We start from the raw sequence: 14,934 nt of genomic DNA on the forward strand, positions 1-14,934 counted from the left end.
TTGTTTTTTTTTATGCATACGTAATTTCATATTTGTTGCATTTAGCATAATACTATACAGTGCTTTGCATCGCTGGTTAGTTGGCAAATGAACTTAATGCTTGTCAACCCATATCATGATGGGACTAATATTTGGAGAATCTTGTACATGGATGATTATTGTGAGAGTTACCACAATATGTTACAGATCAATGCCTTATATGTAATTTGATTGCAAATACAGATGTGGCTACACGTAAATTTTATATCATTTTTTTTTTATTCTCGTTCCAAGCAATGTTTCATCAGATGTCATACTGAAGACTTTGGCTGTTATGAGCAGACTAAAACAGTTGGTCACAAATATGGAAGCCGCCTTCTATAAGATACTACAGGTATGGTCTGTTGTCGACATGAAATTCGTTGTTTACAGTGGTGATCCTCCTGGGGGTTGGCATTCTGCACACTTGGGGGGAATACAGCCCACCCTTTACAACAGTATTGGCATTGTTCATTCCCTTCCCATTTCCCTACAGTTGGGTCAGGTAAATGTTATCTACTGTGGATATTTTTTTTATTTTTTTATTTTTTTATTTTTTTTTTTATTTCAGCCAACAATCACTGCTGTTTTTGTTTTTTGTTTTTCTCAATGATACAGTAAATTCATCAACTGATAATTTTACATATCAAATAATTACAATTTTGTATCAATGAAGAGAACATTCAATTACTACTTTAATTTCCAAACTTGCTCTGGAAACATAAAAGCTGTAATCTGTAGATTATCTGTTACTGCAGCTTCTGTAAGAGGTTCTTACCAATCGGATTCTATTTATTTTCTACATGTTACTTATTTGTCTCAGACCTGATTGCCCGATCCTGGTATATCCACTCTGTACAAAACCTATCAATTGTTGCAAACCTGTATTATTTCATATAAAAGCATGCAAATTATTCGACGGAAAAAAAAAAAAAAACAATTGCAAAAGCAAATTATATGCGTTTCTTTTGGTAGGACCAGCGTTTGATTCCATCACTGTCTTTTGCAATAACCTCTGGTAACAGGGAGAGAGTTCAAACTGGCCTTCGAATATTATTTGAAGCTGCACCATTGCCAGACTTCCCAGCATTTGTGTGAGTATAAAACCTGCAAGATAAAGGGCTCCTGGACACAAGCATTTCGGTAAACACTGAGTGCCCGAGTATCACACGCATGGAGTCATGTGCAGTGTAACAGTCTTTTTGTTTTTTTAATTCTCCGCTGTTTCATAGTGGGGGTTGCATATAACATCTCCACCCTATGCAATGTATTGCGTATGAACAGTGTTTGCATATGCTGCTTATACAAAGCGTAGGGCTCCCATTGCGTTGTACACCAGAAAATAGAGCATGCTGACATCTATTTCTCATGTGTACCTGCATTGTTTACACACAAATGTGCATGGGCCAATGAAAGTTCAATGACTCCATTCACCGCGTATTATGCAGCCGTGCATCACACGCATAATACGCAGTGAAAAACTTCCGTGGACATGAGACCAAAGTGAGTTTTAGAAGGAATGTAATAAAAATAAAATAGCATCACGCCGTTAAGTATTGTACCTACACTACACTAGAAACTAATAAAGAATTTTTATTTTATTTTTAAGTGATTATTTTTTTTTATTTCCATATTCCGAGAGCCATAACCTATTTTTTGTTCCGAGGAAAGGGCTCTAGTTTTTGTTTATACCTTTTTTGATGTATTACTTTTTTTATCTCTTTTTTTGTTCATTTTTTTTCTAGAGGCAACATTAGCTAAATCTGCAATTCTTGTCTTTATAACTTTAGCTATTCAATTTAATAGAAATATTTCAGAGTTTAATATTGCATTTTATGGCTCTAATAATGCAATCTTTTTATCTTTTTAGGCTCGGGGAAAGTATTGCTGCTAATAATGCATACACACAACAAGAAACCCAGCATCCGTCAAAAAAATATGGATTGCATGTTGTTGCAAACAATTGTAAACCATCACAGACTTCTAAAATGCACAGCATAGATATGTCATCCACAAATATCCAGGATCTCATTCAAAAGCTACAGTCGGGGATGGAGGTAAAATTAAGCATCTACTTTGTTGTAGGAGTACTCAAACTTACAGTAATATATCAGAATAAAGATGGACTACTGCTTGAATGCTATTTTTTTTTCCCCTTCTAGTTTGATCATTGAACAGTCTGTACACTTACGTGGCAACGGTCTCCTCAACACCAGTGTTCATATGTACTGGACTGCATCATCACAAATGTCAGCACTCATCCAATTTATGTTTTATTTTTGTAGTTGAACGAACAAGTGAATGATGTGAGGATTTCCGATATCATGGATGTTTATGAACAAAAACTGTGTGCCCTAGCTGTGAGTACTGGGCTTTTATCTAGCTTTATCTGTATGTACTCTAAAGAAAACTAGTTATTTAACTGTCTCTTATGATTTGACAGTCTAAAGAAAGTCGTCTACAGGATCTTTTAGAAGCAAAGACTTTGGCTCTTGCTCAAGCAGATCGACTTATTTCACAATACCAATGTCAAAGAGCACAAGCTGAGGCAGAGGTGAGGTCTGACAGTATATTTTTCGGCTAAATGGAGTAATTTTTCCTCTTGCTCGCTCTCAGTAAAGATCATACTTGCTTGAATATACTTAGTAACATAGTATGTTAGGCTGAATGAAGACCATCTAGTTCAGCGTGTTCCTATTCCCCCCCCCCCTGTTCATCCAGACGAAGGCAAAAAAAGCCCAACAAGGCAGATACCAATTTAGCTCATTTGGAGGAAAACATTCTTTTCTGACTCCATGATGGCAGTCAGAATAATCCCTGGATCAGCGTTTGAATTCTACTTAACTCCATTTGCCATCACCACGTCCTCAGGCAGAGAGTTCCACAGTCTCACTGCTCTTACAATAAAGAACCCCTTTCTGTGTTAGTGATGAAACCTGCTTTCTTGTATACGTTTCGGATGCCCTCTTGTTACCGACGCAGTCCTGGGTATAAACAGAACATGGGAGAGATCCTTGTATTGTCCCCTCATGTACTTATACATGGTTATTTGGTCGCCTCTTAACCGTCTTTTTTTTTTTTTCCAGGGTGAATCCCAATTTTGATAGCCTCTCTGGGTATTCCAGTCCTCTTATTTTGTTTATTAATTTAGTTGTCCTCCTTTGAATCCCCTCAAGCACTGTAACATCTTTTCTGAGCAGCGGTGTCCATAACTGTACACAGTATTCCATGTGAGGCCTGACAAGTGCCTTATATAGTGAAAGAATAATGTTCTCATCCTTCACCCTTTATACCTCTTTTAATGCACCACAAGACTTTATTTGCTTTTGCAGCAGCTGACTGGCATTGGCTGCTCAAATTAAGTTTACAGTCAACTAGTACTCCAGGTCTTTTTCCATCTCCCTTTTCCCTAGCAGTACCCCATTTAGTGTATATTGGTGACATCTGTTTCTCCTGCCCATGTCCATAACCTTACATTTATTAATATTGAACTTCATTTGCCATTTTTCAACCTAAGCCCCCAACCTATCTATGTCAATTTGTAGAACATATTGTCCTCCGTTGTATTAATTGTCTTATGTAATTTTGTGTCATTTGCAAATATTGATATTTTACAATGCATTCCCTCTATCAGGTCATTGATAAATATGTAGAACAGAATGGGGCCTAATACTGAACCCTGTGGCACCCCACTAGTGACAGTGGCGCAATCGGAGGACGAACCATTTTATTACCACCCTCTGCTTTCTATCTCTGAGCCAGTTCTTTACCCAGATACACTTTTTTTTGCCCAGACTGAGCTGTCTCATTTTATATATCAACCTAGACTCTCCCAGGTCCAGCCTAGAGCTTACTTCATTGTACTTATTTTACCACAGTAATTTTCATTTGTATCAGAGTACACATGAAAATAAGTGAATGCCTTGACTACATTGATGTTTATATGAAAATGTATCCTTGATTGTATTTCTGACACCATCATGTTTTTCTACATGGATTTGTTTGGATACTGCAGGCAAGAAAACTGGCTACATTACTTAAGGAGGCAGAAAGGAAGAATGAGGAAGGCAGCTTGCTTCTAAAGTCTCAGCAGCTTGAGTCTGAACGAGCGAAGAGTGACATTGAGCAGTTATTCCAGCACAGCAAGAAGCTACAAGTTGTAGCTGAAGAGCATGAAAAACTAAAAGCATCCTATGCTGATCACATATTGAAGTAAGGATTCTATTAAGCATTGGGTTCAGCAGGAAATGTAACGTCATGCAGTCTTTGGTATGCTTCTTGAAGATGCCTTGTACCCAGAATGTAAACTCCTTCCACCTATCAGTCAATCAGACATTACTGATGTAATACAGATTTGGCAGTTATACTTAAGAGATTATATTGTATTAACTCATATAGCTGTTAGCATTTTTATATTGTATTGCTGTGCCTGTCTTTTCCAAGTAGAAGTACGGCTGTTGTGTACCACACAATGCTTGCATATAGATTTGTGTTTCTATGCTTATCAAAACACTAACAGCCTCTTGTCTGTCCGTGAGTGAGTTACTTGCTCAGTGTAGTGATCAGTGTGTGCAGGACTCTGCTGAGCTGCTTTTCATCCCAGTTGTATGAAGAATGTATGTAGCAGAGCTGTATGTAATGTACATGTAGTAGTGCTGTGTGAGGTGCATGTAGCAGAGCTGTGTGGTGCCACAGAAACGCTTGTACTATATAACTTCCTAATAATTACTAGTAATAGTTGTCTTATTCAGGGTAATTTTGGAAACCCAAACATTCCTTAACATTTTAGGACTTTTTAAAATGCCACTCTGTTTCTTATCTTTGCAGCATTGTAATTCTCTGTTGATGTACCTTGGGTATGAAAGAATATTTTTGTAGTCTTGCAATTTAGTACTTGTACTACAGTAAGGTTCTTTATGTGTAACTAAGCGTTATGTCTTATTTTACAGATATGAACTCTGTGAAAAGCAATACAAGGAGTTGCAGGGATCTTATAATGTATTAAGCAAGCAAGCAGAAACTATGAAAAAACTAAATGACTCACTCAAACTACAGAATGAAAAGTAAGATTGAGATGTTTTTTTGTGACCCATGTATCCAATGGGTTTCTTTGACGTTTTTTAAAATGCAAAAGCATGAATTTCGAATGTGCAGATAAATATAGCAGTTTGATTTATTTTTTTTTTATATATACTAGTATTATATCACACTAATTGTTGTTCTATTGATAAATGTCTAATACTGTTAGTGTTTGTCATATTATATCAAGTTAATGTATTTTGTCATAACTTGAGTATCCTATGGTGAGCCACATAGAAGGGGATCACAAGCCAGATGTGCTTCTTGAGACACTAGTTGGGAGGTTAAGTTTTATTCAGTATAGTTAGTTTTGCTGCTTAAGGCCTAATGCACGTGGGCAGAATTTTGCTGCAGAATCCAGAGTGGGTGTTCGCCTCCGGGTTCCGCAGTGATAACCCTCCATTGCATGCTGTGGAAAAGTGATTCTTCATGCACACAAGCTGAAAACAATTGCAGTTTCAATCGCAGCATGCTGCAGTTTACTGCCGTTCCCACACGGACCATTGAAGTCAATGGAAGCCGTCCAAGGCATAGCCTGTCCGCAATGTCAATTGTGGACAGGCGGTGGATTCCACAAAAAAAGCAGGAGTTTAAAAAAAATAATTTGTACTTCACATCTCCGAGGGCAAGCTCTGCGGACCATCCACAGTACAGATGAAGATCAAGAAAGGCAGGTACTCACGGACGTCGGGCGGGTTCCATGCGTGCCCGTGTGCATTCAGCCTAAATTAAATTGGGTAACACAAAGTGGACTATAGGTTCATATCTAGAAAATATTCCATATATTAAAATGGCAAATTCAATAGAATCGTCTATCAGAATTGCCATTTTGTTGCTACTCGCAGACAACACCACGTCTATTTTTTTTTTGGCGGCGCAATTTTAATAGTAAATTTTTTTTAATGTTTTTTACGCAATCTGTTTATCTGGCAATGATGTAATATTTCAGAACTTTGGCACAATTGGAAGACATTGAAAATCAAAGAAAAGAAGTCTCCAAACAGCTACAAGATAGAGAGAGCAAAATATTGAGTAAGTAATGTTTTATTAAAGGAGGGCGTTTCAGAGGAGAAGTCCTAATACCTGATTGCAGGAAACCCTACCATTGACTTAGAGCAGCTGTCAGTGTTTATGGGACTGACAGCCAACTACAGCCTTCAGCTGTTTCCATCTGCTGCATAGACGTTGAATGCTGCAGCAGTGTATAGATTTCACTGCTCCATTCAAACTCCTCGCTGCGATCATGCGGTGAGGAGTGTGACTTCATATTTATGCACCTTTTAATATCCCTAAATATTCATTCATTCATTCATTCATTCATTCATTCATTCTGAATAGATTTTCAACAGAAAATAAAGGGCTTAGAGGAAAAGCTTAAAGCGAAACAAAAGGAGAAAGAAGATATGGAAGAAACTATTGATATCCTCCGGAAGGAATTAAGTAAAACTGAACAAGCCAGGAAGGAATTGAGCATTAAGGTAAGAATTGTATTTTTCCAATGGCTAACAAAATATTTGTAGTAAACATTGACTATTATGTGCATAGTAGGAAGTATTGCCATAGCTAACACGCATTGCCCAGTGATCTGCATTCTAAAGAAATGCCTTAAAGGGGTTGTCCCGCGGCAGCAAGTGGGTCTATACACTTCTGTATGGCCATATTAATGCACTTTGTAATGTACATTGTGCATTAATTATGAGCCATACAGAAGTTATCAAAAGTTATTCACTTACCTGCTCCGTTGCTAGCGTCCTCGTCTCCATGGTTGCTGTCTAATTTTCGCCGTCTAATGGCCAAATAAGACGCGCTTGCGCAGTCCGGGTCTTCTGCTTTTCTCAATGGGGCTCCGTGTAGCTCCGCCCCGTCACGTGCCGATTCCAGACAATCAGGAGGCTGGAATCGGCAATGGACCGCACAGAAGCCCTGCGGTCCACCGAGGGAGAAGATGCCGGCGGCCATCTTCACCGGGTAAGTAAGAAGTCACCGGAGCGCGGGGATTCAGGTAAGCGCTGTCCGGTGTTCTTTTTTAACCCCTGCATCGGGGTTGTCTCGCGCCGAACGGGGGGGGGGGGGGGGGGGGGTTGAAAAAAAAAAAACCCCGTTTCGGCGCGGGACAACCCCTTTAATTGGCCCGATTACAGTAACCTCCTACCTCAATGTACTCACTAAACTACATTGGAGGATTTTCTTACTAATTTTCAGAATGAGCTGAGACAGCAAAGTGGGTAATTCTTTACATGCACACCTATGACTGGGAAAGCAAGATATTGAGCCAGTGAAAGTCAATATGGGCGATGGCTTCTGAAACAATATTTGCCAGACAGATGGTTGAACTTTGTGCAATTCTGTGAAGCCAGCTCTGTGTTGCAAGTACGGATGCAATCAAAAAGTGAGCTTTCTTTCAGCTGCAGTTAAGGATTTTCACATATGCCCCCTTCACAGCACTTTTTTTGGATGGTGCTATAAGGATGGGTTTACGGTTTCAGTATTTATTGCAGAACTCAAATGTCACAATACAATGTAAGTGGGATATTTTCCTTGATTGACAGTTTGATGATCTATTCTCTGGATAGATCACTGATAGATCATAGATGTCCTATCGATGGGGATCCCCTGCTTGGGTCCTCCGCCGATCTGTCAATGGGACTAAGCTGCTCTCAGGGCATGTGACTGATGAACATTATATCATAGGCCTGAGAAGATACCACGGCATTCACTTGAGCGCTGTGGCCTCTTCACTCAGCTGATCGGTGACAGTCCTGAGTGGTGGTGCCCCACTGATTTATGCTAGGGATGACCTATCCAGACCCGGTCTTATATAAATTTTTGCCACAAAAGAGGCACGGTGTCTTATTTTCAGGGGGTGTCTTAATACTCACGTAGCACGCACCATTTGGGTCCCTCTCACTGGTCTCTGTCGTTCCAACAGTCTTCCGTGTAGTCCTCAGCACTGAGAGAGCATTTCCTTCCTGGTAACGGGGCTTGAATACCCAGCCTCCAGCAAGAGATTGCTGTGATTGTCTGAGGCAGTGTTCCTGAACCAATCTGAGCCGGCGCTTGATGAACCAATCACAGTCTTTCAATGCTGTCATTCAATGAAAGGCTGTTGTTGGTTCAGAACACCGCCTCAGCCAATCGGAATCGGCGATCGATGAAACAATCGAAGCAATGTCTTGCTGGAGGCAGAGGTATTCAAGCCATGTTGCCATTAAGAGCATGCTCTCTCAGCACTGAGGACTACATGGAAGACTACCGTAAAGCAGCGGGAGGGACCCGAACGGTGCATGCTAGGGGAGTGGGGTTTTTTTTGGGAGGGGGGGGGGGGGTTGTGGTTTTCTTTTTCATGTAGTGTGTAGCTAGGGCTTATTTAGGGGGAAAACTTATTTCAAGCCCCCGTCCCCTTAAAAATCAGGGTAAGGCTTATTATCAGGGTAGGTCTTATTTTTGGGGAGCACTGTAATCCCACTAAACCCCTTTAATCAAGCTGGTTTACAAATAGGATCTAACCTCTGCAGTGAATTCTAAGCACGCTGTGAATCTTCGAATCCTAAGTGTGCCCTAACTTTTACAAAGCAATCTGTAAAACATTTTGTTTTCTGTGCAAACTTTTAGGCTAGTTTCCTCTTGGCCCGAAGGCTTAATCTAGTTCCACTTTCTTAGTCTTACATTCCACTTCAACTTTGGTAGCAAATGGAGCACAAATCGCCCCCCAAGCACAGTATACACAACTTGCTTCTGCCATATGAGTTCTGGAGTAGTATTTACCCAGCACTCAGGTTTGTTGGCTAAGACCATGTTCTCCAGCAGTGAAAAAGGTAATACTCTAACGAGAGCTATCAATTCTTTATAACCTAACTAGGCCTAAACTTATTAACGTTTTAAGCTTTAATACAAAAAGTACAAGGCTCACAAAAAATACATCAGTAATGTTTATTACCACGATATAAAAATGCCCAAAAGTATACTAATGGCATTCCTGAACTACATCATTATTCAGATGTGTTCATACATTGACTGCCATGTTGTCAATGTCCAGGTTTTTTTTTTTCCTCTCTATGATTTTAAGTTAATTATGAAACTGGCTTATAGTAAAACTAAAGGAGTGGTTTTCAATTAATTCCTTTCCAACATACACCGTACATGCATGGTGGATGTTGGTTATCATTGTAAAGTGCGCGCCCGGGAGCTGAGCCTGCTCTATATGTGGCGGGTGTTGGCTGTCTTGAACAGCCAACACCCAGCCACAGCTGTGGGGGTTGGAGATAATTCCGTTTACAGCAGTTAACTCTTTAAATGCTGCTGTAAATTCTGTTAGGGGCATTTAAAAGCTACTTTATAGACTGAGGGGGCTCTCTCTGTCATCTGAACACCTCACCTGTAGTAAGATTGCAGGCAGACGTTCAGTTGCCATTGCAACCTGGGGCCTTGTGAAAACCCCTAGGGAAGCCATGTAGTTCTATCCAGTAAGCAGAAATGCTGAAGTATTTCAGTACTATTCTATAAGCAATTAAAAGATCTCTAGTTCAAGTCCCCTATGGGGATTTGGGGAAAAAAGTAACAAGATTATTAAAACTAGTAGATTTTTTTTTAAAAGTTTAAAAAAAAAACCAAAAAAACTTCCCAGTTGTTGCTTCAAAGTTCTTTTTAAAATTGGTATCAAAGTGTCTGGAAAGTTCAATTTATTAAAATCTCTCATTTATCATGAAAGGGGAACACTATCAGAAAAAAACCACAATGCCACAATGAATTGTCTTTAGTGTCCACCTTATTTTGCTTTCTTTCTTACCAAATGTATTCTATTCTGTTAACCTTGTATGTTTTTGATTGTCTCCAAATACAGGTATCTTCCCTAGAAGTTCAGAAGACTCAACTAGAAACACGTTTGGAAGAAAAGGAAGCAATTTTGAAATCCCAACAGGAAGAGCTGAACAAACATTCACATATGATTGCCATGATACACAGCCTAAGCAGTGGCAAACTTAATAAAGAGAATGTGAACCTCAGCCTTTAGTAAAATAGCAGTATCATACTCTGTTGTGATGTACAGCAGGCCCGTAACATCGCAGAGAAGAATGGCCACACTAACTTTTTTTTAATGATATGCAAATGGTCAAAACTGTATTTTTAATGGTTTTACAATACAGTCCAAAGACTTATTCTCAGTACTTGATATGAAATGTAAAAAAGCCTTTTAAAGGCTTTAATAGAACTTTAGCTATTCTTAAATAGTATAAGCAGTTCTTGAACTAGCTTAAAGGGAACCTGTCAAGCTTCTTGCTGCATGAACCAGTGGCAGCATGGAATCTGTGCAGGGACCCACCTTAGAGGGCTATGTTTTTACTCTAAAATGTTGCTGTGCTACCGAAAACTGTTTAAAAAGAGCTCAAAATAGTCAGCACTGGCTTGGCTAGATTTACTAGTCTCTCCCTGTATACAAATCGAAAGACTTGTCAACCTAGTCACAGCAGGCAAAAATCTGAATATTTTACTATATTTTAGCTAAAGTACAAAATGTCTAAAAGGTGTACAACAAACTTTATTAATTTTGTAAAACTTCTGCTTTCACCATGAACTTGGTTATCAGCACTACGGGCTTCTCATTGTCTTAATAAATTAACTGTACATATATTGGTGCATTTACTCTCATTAAAACTTGAACACAAACCAGACTAATTATTGTAATTGTATGTGTCTGAAAATATGAAAATACTAAATATGCAAAATGTTGTTTTTTTTTTTTTTACCACCCCAACCCCCAAAATAAGCTGTATGTGAAATAGCCCTAATAATAGTATTTAGGCACTTGGATGATTTTGCTTTCAATGCTGTTAGCTGATTTCAAGGCTATTTCACTAAAGACTACCTGTGATCACGTGTTTTCACGTCCTGGGTGTCTGGGCTTTATTCTACAGGGATATGAAAACATGTTGGCCCTGTAGAATAGTCATAGGGTGAGTGACAGCACCCTGCTATTGCCTACTGGAAGTAGCAGACAGCCTAGAGCTGGCAGCGGTGTGTGTGGTCCCCGGTCACATGATCACCGTTATTTAACATAAGATTAGGGCCACAATGGGTATGTTTCTGAACACAGGACAAACAGGGGTATCCATTTTGGGGTGTAAATCCTCATTTCCCTGTGCACTGTTGAAGAATGAATGCATATATATCATTTTTTTTCTCTAAATTGCATAAACTCCTGAAAATAAACTGTGGGGTCAAAATACTCTAAATACATTAAGTGGTGTATTTTTTTTAATGGGGTCATTTGTGGGGATTTTTATCATCCTGACACCTACTGGCCCTTGCAATCTTGGTGCAGGAAAACAAAATGTTCCTCAGAATTTTAGTGATGATGATTATCCATTCAGTCGCACCCGACCTTCGGTCACTCCATGGATCAATGTTCTCCGTTTCTGTCTTTCAGGGCTTCTTTCAATTCCGAGATTGACATATTCGTGGTGGCCTTGATTGTATCTAGCCATCCTGCTCTTTTGTCGTCTTGATCTTCTCTTCCCTTTGACTTTGCCAAGCATCAGTACTGTTTCCAGTGAGTTAGCGCACATCACGTGGCCAAAAAGAGAGCAGCTGTTTGATTTTGCCCTATAGTGGTATTTTCGGTTGGACGGAAACTAACACTACCTTGTTCGCTGTCATGGCATTCCGAGGTATCAGTAGCATTCTCCTCCAGCACCATAGTTCAAACGCATCAATTTTTCCTTCTGTCTGTTTTTCTGAGCGTCCAACTTTCGCAACCATACGTCATTATGGGAAAGCGATTGCATTGACCAGTCTGTTTTTTATTGCAATGATAATATCCTTGATTTTCCAGATCTTTTCCATTCCTTGCATTGCATTCTTACCAAGTGTAATCAGTCTCTTGATCTCACGTGCCGACTGCCCGTTGCAATTGATTTTGGATCCAAGGAAGATGACATCTTGGATTGTCTCGACTTTTTCGTTGTTAATTGTTATGTTCACTGTACCATTGCCTACCGCGGTCATGACTTTCGTTTTCTTGCTGCTGATATACAGTCCCATGCATTCACTTTCCTTTTGCACTTGTTGGATAAGGTATTCGAGGTGCCTTTCACTTTCTACAAGCAGGGTGGTGTCATCTGCATATCGGAGGTTGTTGACATTTCTGCCACCAATTTTTGACTCTGATTTCTAAGTCATCCAAATTGCATCACCTGTTGCATCAGGGGTAGCTTCCACACTTGCAGTCCTAGTAAGCTGAAAAAACACTACTGATGCACCAAGTGCATGCATAGAGCAGGAGAGTGTCAGAGAAGGGCCCAAAATCCAATGCAGGAATTTCAGAAAAGGAAAACCATATGATTTAATAAAGAGAACCTGCGCTCATAAGATAATGTAGAAGATAGTGTATCACTACTTACCGAAAGAGATGGGGGTTTGATGATGAAATTGGAACCCCCTTTTAGTCGTACATTAAATAGCGAAGACTGGATTGCTTATGGAAATGGGAAGGTTTAATGGCAGGTAGACAGACAGAATATCCAGCTAATACAATTGGTTTCAGTGTCAATGTAGCACCTTTTTCAAGCATGATACTGGCAGAATGGCTAGCTTAGGACAAGTCTCCCACCTAAAAGTAGACTGCAAACAGCACAGCAGCAAAATGGGAAAATGTACTTGGAAAACTGAACTCCTAGCCCTTCAACAGGGTTCAAAGCAGCAGGCAGTAAAGAACTAGACTGCTTTTTCAATATTCTTTTGAAAACTCAAGTGCCCTTTTATATATGCAAAAAATGTATTTTGTAACCTTTTGGACAAGATATTTGGGACAAATGTGTTCTTTTTTTGTTGCATAGGACTCTAAATGAAATGGCTGTATTAAAGACAAAGCCTTTTTACCCCTTGTTTTGTCATGTTTATTCCCGTCTCTTGCCCTTCTATTTTATGGTGTATGCTTTACCTGAATGGCTTGGGACAAAGCTTTCCTGATCTCTCAGAACAAACTAACTTAGTTTTTTGGCTTTAAGTATAAGACTCTTGTACAGAGCTGTAATATCTAGGCTAGCTTGATAATTTACAGGCAAGTCCAATGACAGCTTTGCAGAGCTATTTGGAGCATCTTAATAATGTGACTTCAGTCAAGATACAGCTGTCATCGGCTCCTCTCAAAAAAATGAATTGTCTTAGTGGTTAGATGAGTTCTTGCCTGTGCACCCAAGCTGTGCGTGAAGTCACCAGATGAAATTGGGACGTTTCAGTATATAGTGAACATGAATAAAATTAAGCACACTGGGTTTTTTGTGTTTAATATATTTCTCACTTCTATCCATTTCTTTCCCTAAGGCCCCTTGCATTACTAGAAATATTGATTTACAGCCCGACTTAAATTTTTTTTTTAGCAAAGATTGCTTGAAAGTCTGCATGTTGGTGCCTCAATGGATGTGGTTAACACTGTTGGCTTGCAGGCTGAGATTATAGGTTCAAATCTCAAGGACAACATCTGCAAAGACTTTGAAAAACGCCATACAGATGTTGTTCCTCAGCTTTGAACCTAAAACTCCAGCACTGCAAGGTAGCAGTGATGAACAACTGAGCCACCATACTTGTTCTCCTCCTCCTGGAGAAGAAATAAGAATAAACACAAATAACATAACTCCATAGAGCTGTTGTCCTTGCACAGATTTGAACCTAGAGCTCTAGCGCTGCAAGGTAGCAGTGCCAACAGCTGAGTCACCATGCTGCTTGTTTCTTTGGATGACGAGAAAAAGAAAGTCTATGCAGATGTTGTCCTTCGAGGAATTTTTGAGGATGCTTGAAATATAAGCCCTACTCCAAAATTAAGCCCTGCTAACAGTTAATTAAAAAAGTCAATTTAAATAGTGTCCAGGCAGCTATACATGTAAAAAAAGTTAAACCTTGTTGAACAAAAATTAATATAAGACACTGTCTTATTTTCGGGAAAACACGGTAATGACTGAGCTGCCATGGTTGTTCTTCCTTTTTCTGCTTGCTTGCTTCTCCTCCAGACAAGAAGGACGGACGATCTTCTCTTCTTCCTCCAGAGGAAGAAAAAGAAAAGCTTGGTGGCTAAGTGACTAGCACTGTTGCCTTGTAGCGCTAGGGTTCTAGGTGCACCTCTGACTCTGGACGATATCTGCATGGAGTTTGTTCTTTGTGTGTTCTTTTTCTGGTCCTCCTTTGGAGAAGTGATGTGGCGCAGTTGTTGGCACTGTTGCCTTTCAGTGCTGGAGTTTCCGGCTCAAATCTGACAAAGGCAGCATCTGCATGGCGGTTTTCAAAGTACATGCAGATGCCCTTGATGAGATTTGAACCTAGGATCTCAGCACTGCAAGTCAATAGTGCTAACCACTGAGCCATATTCATTGAATCTCTAGGAAACATTAGGGAACCTGATTTTTATTCCCATTGACTTTTAATTTGGATCAGGTCATCCCAATTATCTTTGGGAGTGATCAGCCCGATTTTCCAACCTAATTATTCCAGTAATCGCTCATCACTATTTACAGTATTTCATGTCCGCTTTCCACGTCTAAACAAGTGGTGGCAATGCATATGCACAGTGCACCCTTTTATAAGTGCATTAGAGTTTGAGGCACTGGAATTTTGTCTAAGTAAATTTAGCACCATCGCTTTTGTTCACTGACTCATACTAGCTTTGCATGTCTGTTTTTAAGGCCTCTCTAATATGCGATGGGAAGTATATTTGTTAACTGACGACCCTTTCTTGCCCATATTATCAATCCTTAAAAGGAATTTGTCACTTTGCTTTTACAGCCCTCTCTGAGGCCAGCATAAGGTAATGACAGTCACGCTGATTACATTGATGTGTCTGCTGTATGT

The 14,934-nt window shown here is 39.6% G+C and overlaps 1 protein-coding gene across 1 annotated transcript in view; it reads left to right on the top strand.

Annotated features, from left to right (window-relative positions):
- The window catches only part of CIP2A (cellular inhibitor of PP2A), a 35,789-nt gene extending 24,996 nt beyond the window's left edge, over nt 1-10,793 (top strand). Inside the window, exons 12-21 of the mRNA XM_066578679.1 lie at nt 274-373; nt 994-1,112; nt 1,889-2,075; nt 2,304-2,378; nt 2,462-2,572; nt 4,034-4,230; nt 4,968-5,081; nt 6,047-6,129; nt 6,436-6,575; nt 9,938-10,793. Of these exons, the coding sequence (XP_066434776.1) occupies nt 274-373; nt 994-1,112; nt 1,889-2,075; nt 2,304-2,378; nt 2,462-2,572; nt 4,034-4,230; nt 4,968-5,081; nt 6,047-6,129; nt 6,436-6,575; nt 9,938-10,108 (1,297 nt within the window). The 3' untranslated portion in view covers nt 10,109-10,793. The remainder of the gene's footprint in view (nt 1-273; nt 374-993; nt 1,113-1,888; nt 2,076-2,303; nt 2,379-2,461; nt 2,573-4,033; nt 4,231-4,967; nt 5,082-6,046; nt 6,130-6,435; nt 6,576-9,937) is intronic.
- The last annotated feature ends 4,141 nt before the right edge of the window (nt 10,794-14,934 follow it).

The sequence above is a fragment of the Eleutherodactylus coqui genome, chromosome 1 (assembly GCF_035609145.1).
Source record: "Eleutherodactylus coqui strain aEleCoq1 chromosome 1, aEleCoq1.hap1, whole genome shotgun sequence".
Taxonomy (NCBI): Eukaryota; Metazoa; Chordata; class Amphibia; order Anura; family Eleutherodactylidae; genus Eleutherodactylus; species Eleutherodactylus coqui.